Source organism: Gopherus flavomarginatus, chromosome 4, assembly GCF_025201925.1.
Source record: "Gopherus flavomarginatus isolate rGopFla2 chromosome 4, rGopFla2.mat.asm, whole genome shotgun sequence".
Classification (NCBI taxonomy): Eukaryota; Metazoa; Chordata; order Testudines; family Testudinidae; genus Gopherus; species Gopherus flavomarginatus.
The window spans coordinates 43,155,668-43,169,220 of NC_066620.1; the positions used below are offsets into that span (position 1 = coordinate 43,155,668).

Sequence of the window (13,553 nt, forward strand, 5' to 3'; positions counted from 1 at the left end):
AGTGCTATCTACCTGCTTAACAGATGAAATTCAGGCTCCACTGGAGCCAATGGCAAAACTCATTGATTCCCTGTGTGGAGGTGACATTTAAGAGAACAGAAAGTTAGCAAAAAATAAAACATACAAAGACAAACAGAAAGGGTCCAACTGCACCCTCAGATACACAAGTGACTTCAACATTGGATCTACCTGAGGAAGAAGGACCTAGTGAGGGCTTTAAACTCACCAATGTAGTGAGGTGAGCTTTAAACTAGACTTTATAGATATGTCTACACTGCAATTAGACAACCGTTGCTGGCCTATGCTAGCTGACTCAGGCTCAAAGGACTCCGTTTATGGACTGCTTAATTGCGGTGTGGACATTTGGGCTCAGGCTGCAGCCTGAGCTCTGGTACTCTCCCACCTTATGGGTCGTAGAGCCAGGGCTCCAGTCCCAGCCCAAATGTCTACATCACAATTAAACAGCATCTCAGCCCGAGCCTGCCGGCACAGGCCAACTATGGGTTTTTAATTGAAGTGCAAACATAATCTAAGGGGGCAAGTGACAAAATTCCACAAGCAAGTATAAAAAAAAGATGATTTTGACAAAGGGCTGGAAGTAGTAAGGGGGGTCAGGATGGAAAATTATCATAGGGTATAGAACCAGCAAGAGGGAATACAATCTGCTCAGCATCTTAGATGTGTACATACAAATGCAAGGCATATCGGGAATGAAAAGAAAAAGCTGGAAATCTTAGCAGACAAGCAAATTATGACTTAACTGGCACCACAAAGACTTGGTGAGATAAATCTCATGAATGGAATCTCTGTATAGAGAGGGATAATCTGTTCAGGAAGAACAGGCAGGGAGGAGATGTGGTATTATACGTTAAGAATGTATACACTTGTTCTGAGGTCCAGAAGGAGGTGAAAGCAGACACGTTGAAAGCTCTGGCTGAAGATAAAAGGAGGAAAACAGGGGCACCATTATGGTAGGTGTCCATCACCTACAGACCACCAAACCAGACGGAGGAGATGAAGAAAGTATTTTTAAAACAAATAACCTCAATACCCCAAACACAAGACCTCGTAGTAATGGGAGGACTAACTACCCAGATATCCGTTGGAAAAGTAAAATGGAAAAACACAAAATGTCCACTATGTTCTTGGAATGTGTTGGGGACAATCTCTTATTTCAGAAGATGGAGGAAAAACCAGAGCAGCAGTTATTTTAGACTTAATTCTGACTAACAGAGGAAATTAGTTGCAAATCTGCAGATGGAAGGCAACGTAGGTAAAACTGATAATGAAAGTTTCTATGAAAAAGGAGAGAGAGCAGCAAAATAAGGACAATGGACTTCACAAAAGCACAAAGCTAACTTTAAGAAACTGAGAGAACTGGCAGGTAAGGTCCCATGAGAAAAAAATTTCAGGAGAGGTCGCAGTTTTCAAAGAGACAGTATTTAAGGTACAACAGTAAATTATCCCAAGGAAAGATAAGAGGAATAGTAATTGGCCAATACGACTGCAACAACAGCGCTTTAATGACCTGGAAATCAAAAAGAAATCCTACAAAAAATGAAGTGGAAACACAAATAAATTGTTAAGGATGAGTACAAAAGAATAGCACAAACAAGAGCAGAGACAAAATCAGCCCTACATTTCTATGATTCTATGTATCTGATGGTGAAATGGTGAATTGGGCCTGGAGAGGCCAATTCTGTAGTCCTCCCTTAGGCATGAGTCATGCTAACATCGAGTTTTGCCCTTATGAGCTCCAAGACTGAGTCCAGAGTCTGCACAACAGTAAAACGATGGTAAAGAGAAAGAGGAAAGAAAAGTATTAGGAATTAACGAAGCACTGAAAATTACTAAAAATAACAAAATTAGGAATGTACTGTGTGTTTTTCATTAATTCTTTCACATATGGTATTTAATTTATTGCTATACAAAAATGTCTTTAGGGATTGTACTTTTTATAAAGTGAATAAGTGAGTCATGCACAGAGCTGCTATCACTTTAGACTTTATAGTCATAAAAAAGAACCCTGGCATCCCAATGAAAGAAAGTTATTTTTATCTTCTTTAAGATATACAGAGTCTTTGGCACCATACTCCATCCTTCTGGGTGTATAAATTTGAATACTTTATGGTTAGTACTTGAAATCACATCTCTGCTGAAATAAGAAAATGCAGGTTTTTGCTACGTGATTATAAACACCTGCTGGTAAAGAACTTAATAGAACAATTTTAGCTAAGGGCCTAATAATGCTGTGGTAAGCACCTGCATAATTCACACATGCTTTTGTTGGATTTCACGGAATAGGCCATATGCCTTCCAGCACTGGAATTTGTTCTAGGAATTTGGTTTACAAGGATTAATGAAGCAAAAGGGGAAAAAAATTCCTGGAGCAGGCAAAAATAATATTTAAAGGTCTAATATTAACTAAATGCTATCATCATTGCTGAATCATCCTTGTCTTTATTGTGTCTGTCCCAGCTGGGGTCTAGGAAAGTTCAGGACTTGGATGAGGGCTAACTGACTTCTACTCAACTCAGAGAAGACAGAGGTAATGTTGGTGGGGTTAGTGATAATAGAGAGAGCATGGCCACCATCTGTAACAGGTGAACACCTTAGCTGAGATATTATTCCCAGGGTTACTCAACAGAATGCCCATGCAGCAGCTATGGCCAAGAGTGCTTTATTTTTCCTATCTGCTCCAGCAGGAATGCAGAACCCTGATACAATTATTTATGCCTTGCTTATGTTAAAATTAAACTGTTATAGTGTGCTTTGTATGGTGCAACACACTAAGACCATTCAGACACTAAAATTAGTGCAGAAAACTCTGAAAAATCAATGCAGCACAGAGAGAGCAATGCAGTGAGAAAGGTAAGTTTTGCAGAGACCATGAAGATCTCTGTCCACTTGAGGGGCTGTGTTTCTGTCATTCATGGGGTGGTGAGAGGCTCTAGAAAACATCAGATTTTTTTTGAAAGGGTGGGATAGCAAGATAAGCCTATGAACTGGATAGGGAAGGAGATCAGAGCTTACACTCTGGAGAGTATGGAGGTAGAAACAGAATTAGTCTCTCAGTTTAGGCCCCTCAGGACAAGTTTACTTATTCTACAGATTCTAAGAGTAAAACGTTTTTTTCAAAATGTATATTTGTTGAGCCTTTTTTTTTCAACATTTAACCATTTTTTAAAGGGGAAGAAACATATTTCCCATGCTAGGAATCTCATGCTGCAGTCAAAGGTGCTGTTCCTTCAGGGACTCATTTAGATTAATTCTCCTTTCTTGTAGCAGTCATTACCTCAAACCTTGCACATTTATAATTAGGAGATAACGTCAATGGAAAAGAATGTTTTCACAAGATAATAGAACTCTGGATGCTAGACAAATGTAGTGCTAAGATGTAAAAGTGTAAGAAGCTTACCTTGTGACTTTCTGCTACAATCAGGTATGGAATCCTGAACCACTAATAATTTACTTCACAATAATGATAGGATTCAAACGGACCATCATAAAAGATTGAGTAAAAAAAAATATATACTAGAATAAAGCAGCACCAGGTTGTCATCTTTCATCCAGCTCTCCCATGAAAACGTCACAAGTATCTCAGTGTGTATTTGGTATCTTTTCTTAGGGCCTGATCCAAACCCCACTAAAGGCCAATGGAAAAACTCATTGACTTTAACAGTAGGGGGTTGGGCTCTTAACTGGCACTGCTTCCTCCCTTTAAGGCCGCTAAGGTTTATTAATTCATCTCAGTCCAAATTACAGTTTGTGCCTTCTTTAAGCCTGGGAGTACTGCAAGTGAGCTAAAGTGAGACAGGTATATATGGTTAGCTGGACCAGGGCCAGAGTGCTTAGCACATTGTAGGATTATTTAACGCTAACCTCTGGGGTGTACAGCATGTGTGTTGGAGGTGGAGGGGAAGAGGTGAGTGTGCCTACATGTTTTTTACTTACTTATAAGTATAAATGGACACACTTGATTTTTATTTATTTAGTGGGCGATTTGGTTTGATGTTTGAGGGTTTTTCCCCCACTGCTTTTTAATATTAAAATTTTGAGCCTCATCTCCTCCCCATTTTTTTTCCTGGAGACTCTATAGATACCTAGAAAACTAGCATAAGAATTGACAAGCTTCAGGAACCTTGGTAAGTGACAGGAAAGAGATTTTCACTCAGACTGTTTAAAACTCTTGGCTGAAGTTAAAAGCTATTAAGCTCAAACTCTCCACAAAATACATGGGAGAAAAAATGACACACCAGATTCTAAAGTTTCTAAAAATCAAAGGAGGATGGGAGAGGACATAAACAAAATGTAATAATGTTTTGTTCTTTTGGAGGTTAAGAGCTAGGTTCCAATATATAATAGAAAGAAACTACTTAAATTTGCACAGATTTTTTATAGTGAATTTTTACTGTTCCTAAAGGTATTGGATTGCCAGTCATGGAGACACACCTCTGTGCTCTCTCCTTTCCACTGGGTGTAAAAGCATAGGCTCTGAAAACCCAATAGGATCCCCTCACGAGCCCAAGCAGAGAGGGCACACAGGGGGCAGGAAGGGTGTGTTGGGGTGGAGTGACAGAATGGAGTGCTGGGGACATTCCACGGAGCACTGCAGGCCATAGGGTAGACCACAGAGGTTGCTGTCACATAGGCTATATTTACACTTATGGTGGCGTGTAGAGTAAAGGCACTTCAGGTGTAGCTCCATACCGCAATGAAAGGCTCTGACAGCAGGGAGGCAGTGGGATGCAGATGGACACTACACTGCTAAACTGCTTGGGCATGCAGAGAACCTGTGTAGGATATACACAGTAGGGGTTCAAGCATGTATGGCACTCTACTCACCTACGCCATGCCTCAATGTATACACTGCTATTTACACCCAGGCTCGCTGGGCATACAGCGTCCATAGTCTACACACTGCCCTAAGTGTAGATATACCCTTAGACAGATCCCTAGCGATACATTGTGCCAGGTACCTCTTCAGGCCCCAGAACAGCCCAGGATTATGAAGACACAAAGGTGGCTTACAACAACCAGAGCCAGAGCCTTAGCCCCACCCCCAACAGAGCTGTACCTCGTAGAGGCACAGCAAAACGAGTATAAGACAGACAGAAGCAACATAGGCTTCCCCAACCCCATTGTGCCAAGGGTGTCTCAGTCCTGAAGTGGAGGGACTACCTCTGAAAATAGCGCACTGCTTGCCTGTGAAATCCTTGGCCTTTCTGGTCAGACAGCCAGAGGGGCTGATTGTGATAGTGATACTTATGTGGGCAGTTGTCCAGACTAATGGAGCTTTTAGTGCACACCAACAGAGTCCACATGTACAATTAGCGCACACAAGAACGTACACCTCTCTGTGTAGACAAGCCAGCTCTGCATAGTACATTGTAACTAGGAGGTTTGGTATACAGTGGCTATATCCACTTGGAGAAAAAAACATAATTAGAAAATGTGTTAACTAATGTGAGGTTAAACACAACTTGGCACTTAACTTGTCTTTGTCTAGTTGTGTTTTAAAATGTGCTGGCTGGTCATGTTAACCTCAGTGGGGGGTCCCCTATGGTTTACCACAACCAGATAAAACATTTAAAATTACAGTTGTCCTAGGGCACATTAAAGGCAGAACTGTGTTTAACACTGCCATTTTAAAGATGTTAGTGAACACATTTTCTAATAAGATGCTTTTCCCCCCTCCACTACAGACAAGACCAATGTCAGCTGAATCATCCATCTCTGGTATTCCTTTGATTCTGATCCATATCAATGCAACATATTGCTCCACTCCTCAAAAGTTATCTAGGTAGGCTCTCATCATTTCGTGAAAGCCCAGACCACACACAGATTAATTAAACCATTTTCCATCTATCTAGGTACTTATATGGCGTCTGCCAACTTGTTTCACAGAATTTAGAGCCTCTGGGATATGTCATTTGCCAGGACGATATGGGTGAAGACGAGTCCAGTCTCAGGTTACATGGGAGGACACAAGGAAGAAAGAAATAAAAATGTAAGGATACTTGCAGAGTGTATCATTGCACTGTAAGTTGTGTTTGCCAAAGATTTGATTCGTTTTTGGAAAGCTTTGTCACAACTGAAATTACAGACAGATTAGAACCACTTCTGTACAATAAACCCCATTAGCAAATATTTTGCCTTTAAAAGCATCATCACTGTATACACAAGAGGCATTCATTCTCAATGACTGTTGAATCTGGGTTGGTGCTTCATATTGTCATGAAGCATTTCCTGGCTGCTCTTTTATGAAGCCTTTGTATCAAGGTTGTTCATATTGTTTTAATAGGAGATTTTTGATAAGCTGGAATCAGTTAAAAAGATTTCTGTAATGCATTTTTTTCAGCAAATTTGAAAATTAAGAAAAGGCACTTTGATTAAAGCTTGTTTTGATCTCGTAATAATGAGAAAAAGTATGAGAATTTCCAATTAATTTTGTTTCTTTCCATTTGAATTATAGAAAATCTAAGCGCAGTGCAAAGGAAAACCAAAGTATATACAATCTTACAGCACAGAATGTGTACATTGCAGATTTGTTAATACAATAGCAAAGAAGAGGGATTTAAAAGGGAAGAGAAACTCGCTACACAGCTGTGAATAGCATGCACTGAGAAAACATGCTCCAGATTTTGAGCTGCATGCTTCAGTTTCTACGTTATCAAAGCAGAGTGATGTTGAAACACAAGAATGGATTTTCTTTATTGTCAGTAGATTTCAACACATTCCATCATTTTCAGAAAGATTTTTTTTTCCATCCGAACAAGCCAGCAACAGCAGGTAGTCACAGAATGCAAAATTTGTTGATGCAAAAGAAATATGCTTTACAAGAGATTTTTTTTTTTTTTGCCATAGGAGAATATTTTAAGCCTTCAGTCTCCACTCTCAACCAATCAGCATTCATCTGCTGTAATATTGGCAAGACAGAAAACTGAAGTAAACAGATCTTTTAGTTGGCACTTCTTGATATTGTGGTACATTAGGCAATAATGCCAGACTTTTAGACCCCTTATTCCTCATGTGTTCATATTCCTCTCCCAACAAACAGAATAAAGTATATAGTAATTTACTTTTAACTCCCCAAGAAATCTCCAAGAAATAAACAATGTGCACTTTTTTTTAAAATTTAGTTTAATGGTAAAAATGAAGTATTTACTAAACTGCACAGTCCAAATTTACAGGATCATTCATGCACTGATCATTTGATGGTGAAAGGCCAAATAAAAGATCCATAAAAGCAGTTAAATTAGAAAGCAACCAACTGGCACAGCTTAATTCTTACCTTGGCTGTTTTTTTCCCGAGTTGACATTTTTGCTGGTTATGGGACAGAAATAAAATAACTTAAAACTTTCTGAAGTCCTACCTACCTGGGGTGAAAACTTTGTTACACAAGTCCAATATTTTCTATTTTATTTTTAACAAGCAAGCATATTATATATATTTCCTCTATATAGATAGATAGATATACTCTCTCTCTCTCTAGGAAATAATTAACCACTTCATATATTTTTATGTTTTATAAAAGCAATACAAAATATTCCTCTCCCCCAGGGCCTTGAAATCACAAAAAACCTCTCATTGACTTCAAAGAGCTTTGCATCGAGCCCTACAACTTTTAGCAACAATCAACTGAATTAACTGTTGGAGTAACTATTACCTTTATGTAAATTCTAAATCAGTGCTTCAGAAAGATATTTCATAATAACTTGGTTGTCTCCATTGGGGTAATATTCAATTAGCAAAATTAGATCTCTCCAATTGCCCCAATATGTAAAAACAAATGTTTTCACTTACCTTGGCTGACAATGACATCTTTATGTCTGGGGAAAAAAAATCACAAATTATATAATCAATGTGTATTAGGTATAATATTAATATTACCTAGCTTCTACACAGCACCACATTATGTTAAGTCTTACCAGACCTTCAAAAAAAAAAAAAAAAAAAAAAAAAGCACCAAGAAAAACCCCACCACAACCAGCCAACCCACCCTTGATTCACAAGAACTAGATAACTTCATTGGAGGATAGGTCTGATCCAGTATGAAAGTTTTTATGTTCCTATGGATGAAACTGTGGGATAAGATGTTAGATAACCAATCCTAACCAATACAGTAACACCCCCCCCACCTGTTGTCTCTTGTTTATACTTTGATTGTAAGCCCTTTGGAGTAGAGACCATCTTTTTTCTTCTCTGTTTGTACTGTGACTAGCATAATGGGGGTTCCTAGGAGCTACTGCTGTACAAATAAATGATACTAATAAAAATACTAAAATCATATTAGCATTTGTATATGGGAAATTCATTTTTAGATAGCAAAAAAACCCACCCAAAAACATAAAAAGCCTAATTTTTGGAGATGACGAGCACATTCAGCTTGCATTCAAGGTTCTCAGCACCTGTGAAAAATCAAGCCATGAGGTGACTAGTCCATAAGGATTACGAGTTCTTTTGAATAATTATCCAAGAACCTGTATCAATGGGACTATTAATGTCAGAAAATGTGACGCTGATACTTGCTCACTGCAAGTCAACTTTACCACAGCCCCACACAGACTCTCTAGATAAACACCATTAGGTTTGCTGAGGGACACACAAAAGAAGTTTTCATAAGTGCTGACTTGTTAGTCTACACTCAAGGAAGCGCCATGCATGAAAAAAAAATCTCAATGCTTTTCAGAAAATGGGAGGAAAATTTAAATTTCCTTAGAATAACCTCCTCCTAAAGGTTTCCTGCTTGTTCGGAGTGCACTTATTTCAGGAAAACTGTAACTGTCTTTAAGCCGAGTAGCAAAATGGAGGTCAAATATTTGTATGGAGGTCAAACATATATAACAGTGATAGACAGACACACACACACACACACACACACACACACACACACACACACACACACACACACACACACACACACACACACACACACACACACACACTCTCTTACTTCTCACTGCTGGTTCAATCAACCTTATTCTGGTTGCTAAATGGAAGAATCCAGACTTGGATTCCCAGCTGATTTTAAAAAAGTGGATAACTAGCTAAGGTGACAGTTACACGACTTCCTGCTATTTTATTGGGATGATTTATAGCATGACACTGGCTTTAAAACTGCTTCTAATAAACAAAGTTCAAAATCTGGGTCTAAAGTCCAAAGCATGTATAAAGGGATTTTTGTTCAGGGCCCAAGTTAGGGCTGGGTCCCTATTTCCTCACACCAAAAATGGGATTCTTCTGATGCATTTGGGCCTTTGCAACTTCCCCTAATAACCTTAAATGCAATAAGCAAAACACTGCCCTCCGATACATGCACACAAGCCAACTGATTCAACAAGAGTTGGGCATGCATTTCCAAGGGCATATTTGTAGAAAGTTGGTATTTACATGTCTTTCTTTCCACTTCTCCTCCCATCCACTCCCCAGCCTAGAGTGCTTTTACAATGAATTTCAGTGCAGAGACAAGTGAAAGATATGATACTTTCATAAAGAACATAGTACACAGTCTTCAGGTGAGATGATGGCAAAATGTTTTCAAAACTTTTGAAGCTTCGCTTACATTAAGTATTTCAGGCTAAACAATGACCTGAAGATGCACTCAGATGATTGTTTTTCTCCAACAATTATTATTATTCCTAATTCTTCTGGCCTCCATTTAATCCACAATCACTGAAAAGTATATTTTTTCTTATTCTAGGGAAAGACTGTAGAAGTGGAATAATTGCAGCATTTCAAAGGATAAGCAACATATCATAAAAAATGACAAAATATCTATACTGACTACATGTCTGAACTACTGCACAAATTCAACATGCCTGTAAAGAGCAACTGTTTTTAAATGTAATGTCTACTATGGTTAAGCTGTTTTAACAGGATAGCAATAACTGAAAAAAGGAACTTGATAAGCTGAAATAAAGCCAGAGGATTTAGCTAGAGAGTTTTTCAGTCTTTAAATAGCTTTAACCAGTATCCAGCAACAGCCTGAATTGCCAGAGGAATTTTAGATTTCAACAATAAAAAACATTTAGAAAAGGAAAGAAAATTGTGTGCAGAATGTGTAAACCATAATCCTTAGTGCACAATACTTCAGTGTTCTACAGAATTCTCCAGTCTAGGTATAAAGCTATTACTAAATGTATGTATTGCTGTCAGGTAAGATTAGCATATTATTGTGTGTCCCTTTCAATTTTAAGTTTTATACTGGTCCTGAGAATCTGTATGAAAACAACCTATTTTACATTATTAATACATTCATTAATGCCAGCAGATTTGAATTTGATTTTTTAATTTCATTTACAAATTCAGAACTTATTTTAATGATAACCTCCCTGTATTTCATCAGTATTCTTACCTTTATTTCCACACATCATTTTGCAGCTTCATTCAAAGCAATTCTATTTTAAGCCATCTTTACAGTTAATTAGCTCTACAGTGAAGTTACTATGTAAAAAGACACCTCTTTACTGAAGACATCTGCTCCCTGTGTGTATTCAGAGTTGTATTTGTTTATACCACAGAAATAAATGTTACTCCTTGTTCTTTGTTAGCACTGCAGAGCCAACACAGCTAAGCTTTGGGTATGTCTACACTACCTGCCGGATCGGCAGGTAGTGATCGATCTATTGGGGATCGATTTATCACGTCTAGTGCAGACGCGATAAAATTGATCCCCGATCGCTCTGCTGTTGACTCCGGAACTCCACCACGTGCGAGAGGCGGAAGCGGAGTTGACAGGGGACCGGCAGCAGTCGACTCACTGTCATCCTTACGTCCAGGTAAATTGAGCTAAGATCCACCGACTTCATCTAAGCTAATGTCTAATCTAAATCTCCACTGCTGCAGTTTAAGCCCATTACTTCTTGTCCTGTCCTCAGTGGCTTAGGAGAATGATTTATCACTCTCCTCTTTGGAACAACATTTTACGTACTTGAGGACTGTTATGTCCCCTCTCGGTCTTCTCTTCTCCAGGTGAAACAAATTCTGCTTTTCAATCTTCCCTTACAAGTCATGTTTTCTAGACCTTCAATCATTTACGTTGCTCTCCTCTGGACTATCTTGCTTATAACATCCCTGCTAATACATCCCAGAATGATGTTCGCGGTTTTTGCAACAGTGTTACACTATTGACTCATATTTAGTTTGTAATCCACCATAACCCCCAGATCATCTGCGGTACTTCTTCCTAGGCAATCGTTTCCAAGTGGAGAAATCTGTACATAAATGACCGTGGGCCTTAATATGCATGCACAATTTGTCAAATCCAAACATGTAGTAGTGGAAGCATATTCATGCTTCAAAATAATACATCTACGTTTTGCAGGGATTTTAAGATTCTCTGGAGATCTCTTGCATTAGAGAGGTAAATAGTCAGATTATGCAGACAACATATACAAAATATTAACAATGCAAACTGACAGTTTATAAATTTGTAATAAAATTAAAACAATTTAATTTCAGAGGGTTTTTATTCTTAAAATTTGCAGATACCATTTTGCTACAAACTGCAATACTTACTTCTCTGCATTTTTTGCCACTTTTGATATCAGTTTGGATGTTGAAGCTGCCCTCAACAGTTTATTACGACTGTCCTCTGAGTTGTCCCACATGCTATGTGATTTTTCAGCAGTCGAAGTTCGCTTTATGCTAAAAAAAAAAATTACTTTTAAAATTAAAAATTAATGAGATAACGATTGCTGGCGCTGGTATGCAACTGACAGATCAAGCAGCAGGAGACAAAAGCAGTGCTAGGACTTTCTTCAAGTTGATCCAGAAAATAGAAATAAAGATTAGTCAAAAAGTTCTAACCAGATGAGTGAAAGCAACTGAGGAAGGCAACTGCAAAATTCATTTGTTTGACCTATTCATTGTGATTTTTAAAGTGGTTCTAATGACGGATGACTTTTTACCTTTCTGTGACATTGTTAGTAAATTAAAATGAGAAGTGGAATGAATTTAATAAGGCTAGAAAAGTTTAGCTCAAAAAACAAATAAATAATTTTTGAAAACATTTCTATTTTCAACACAAATTATTAACTCTGTTCTATGGCTATTGAACAATAAAACATTTTGAATGCTGAGCTGTTTTGTCAGCACATAGATAGGGCACAATTCCATAAAAAGTATTCTGCGGTGGCAAGTTCCAAACCCTGTAAGCCACTGACTGTTTGGAAACAAATAGCTTCAAAACAATGGTCCAAAATCCTGATTCCTTTGTTCATGCATAACATTCCATTCACTTCTGTGAGACTTCCTGGAGAGGAATAAGGCAAGCAGGATTTGGCCCAATATCATGGAAAATTAGACCCATGAATATCTGATAGACTACATCAGCAATCCTGCTGGAGCCAAATTTATGCTAATGGCAGTTTAAAACTGTTTTGTAGTCACTGGTTCACTGAAGTTAATTTCATGTATAATATCTTTATCATAGGAAATTTGTTTAAATGTGGTCTGGCTATAACAGTTATTAAATAACCTGAATTATGATTCTGCAGATGCCCTGCCAACAACCTTGCAACTCATCCAGTCAAAAATGCTTTTTGCAAGAATAACATTCAAACTGCAACTCTAGAAAGGCAAGCTTATTTCCACAGTATCTCAAGAAGCTGAAAAAAGACTGTGACAAACAAGTTATCAAGACATATTAAAATATTAAGAGAGACTAAAAAGCCATCTCCCCCCACGCAATAAATTAGTATGCTAAACCCAGGAACAAGAAGTCTCTTTACAGTAAGATGCCAGGCAAGGGAATAACAAACCAAAGTTCAGCTTTAGATTGTAGAAGAGTTTGTGAAAGACATGGAGACACAGCCTTTATGAGTGTTAAACATGCATCAGTCAAGTGAAAGGGTTGTTTTTATTTTCTATTAGAATTGTGAATTCAGGCAACACAAGCCAACATAGTTTTGTAAACCAGTGCAAATTTGAAAGTATAATTCATTTGTTATTGAGTTTGTTTTAGTCTTCTAAAATGCCAAGTGGTCCGAGAAAGAATTCCATACCTTCCCAAGGTTTCAAAATAATAAAGGTGACGATGGATCATAACAAACTAGTAGTGAACGTGAACATTTACAAATTTTAAAATGGATTTATTTGAAAACTATTCAATTTTAAAAATCAAAGAGTACCATCCTGCAGATGTTCTCTGCACCTAACTCTCACTGAAATCAGCAAGAATTCTGTATGTGAAGGCTGCAGGATCAGGCCCTAAACAAATCCCTCCCGTTCCCCCTTCCCCGGTCAAACAGTTGTTTAACATTGGTGTAGAAATATGACCCCAAACATGTCTGTAGAATCAGAATCCTAGATGTCAGATGAAATGGACCATTCTGTAACCAAGCAGGGATATGAGAAAAAAAGCAAAAGATCCAAACTGCAGTCTTATTAAACAGCAGTTTGGGAAGAAAGGCACCCGAGTCAAGGGTTGTAATGATACTAGTTTATGACAAGTGCTATTATGACATGTGGTAAATAGTATAAGAAGTGGTTCACAGTTTTAGTTGGTCACATTTAACATAATGCCTTTAAAAGCATAGTTTCAGATATA

The 13,553-nt window shown here is 38.0% G+C and overlaps 1 protein-coding gene across 4 annotated transcripts in view; it reads right to left on the reverse strand.

The window, feature by feature from the left end:
* The window catches only part of EML4 (EMAP like 4), a 273,784-nt gene that overhangs the window by 80,549 nt on the left and 179,682 nt on the right, over positions 1 to 13,553 (reverse strand). For all 4 annotated transcript variants that reach the window (XM_050951783.1, XM_050951784.1, XM_050951785.1 and 1 more), the window contains 3 exons: positions 11,522 to 11,650; positions 7,808 to 7,833; positions 7,295 to 7,327 (listed from right to left, as the gene is read on the reverse strand). In XM_050951783.1, coding sequence (XP_050807740.1) covers positions 7,295 to 7,327; positions 7,808 to 7,833; positions 11,522 to 11,650 — 188 coding nt within the window. The remainder of the gene's footprint in view (positions 1 to 7,294; positions 7,328 to 7,807; positions 7,834 to 11,521; positions 11,651 to 13,553) is intronic.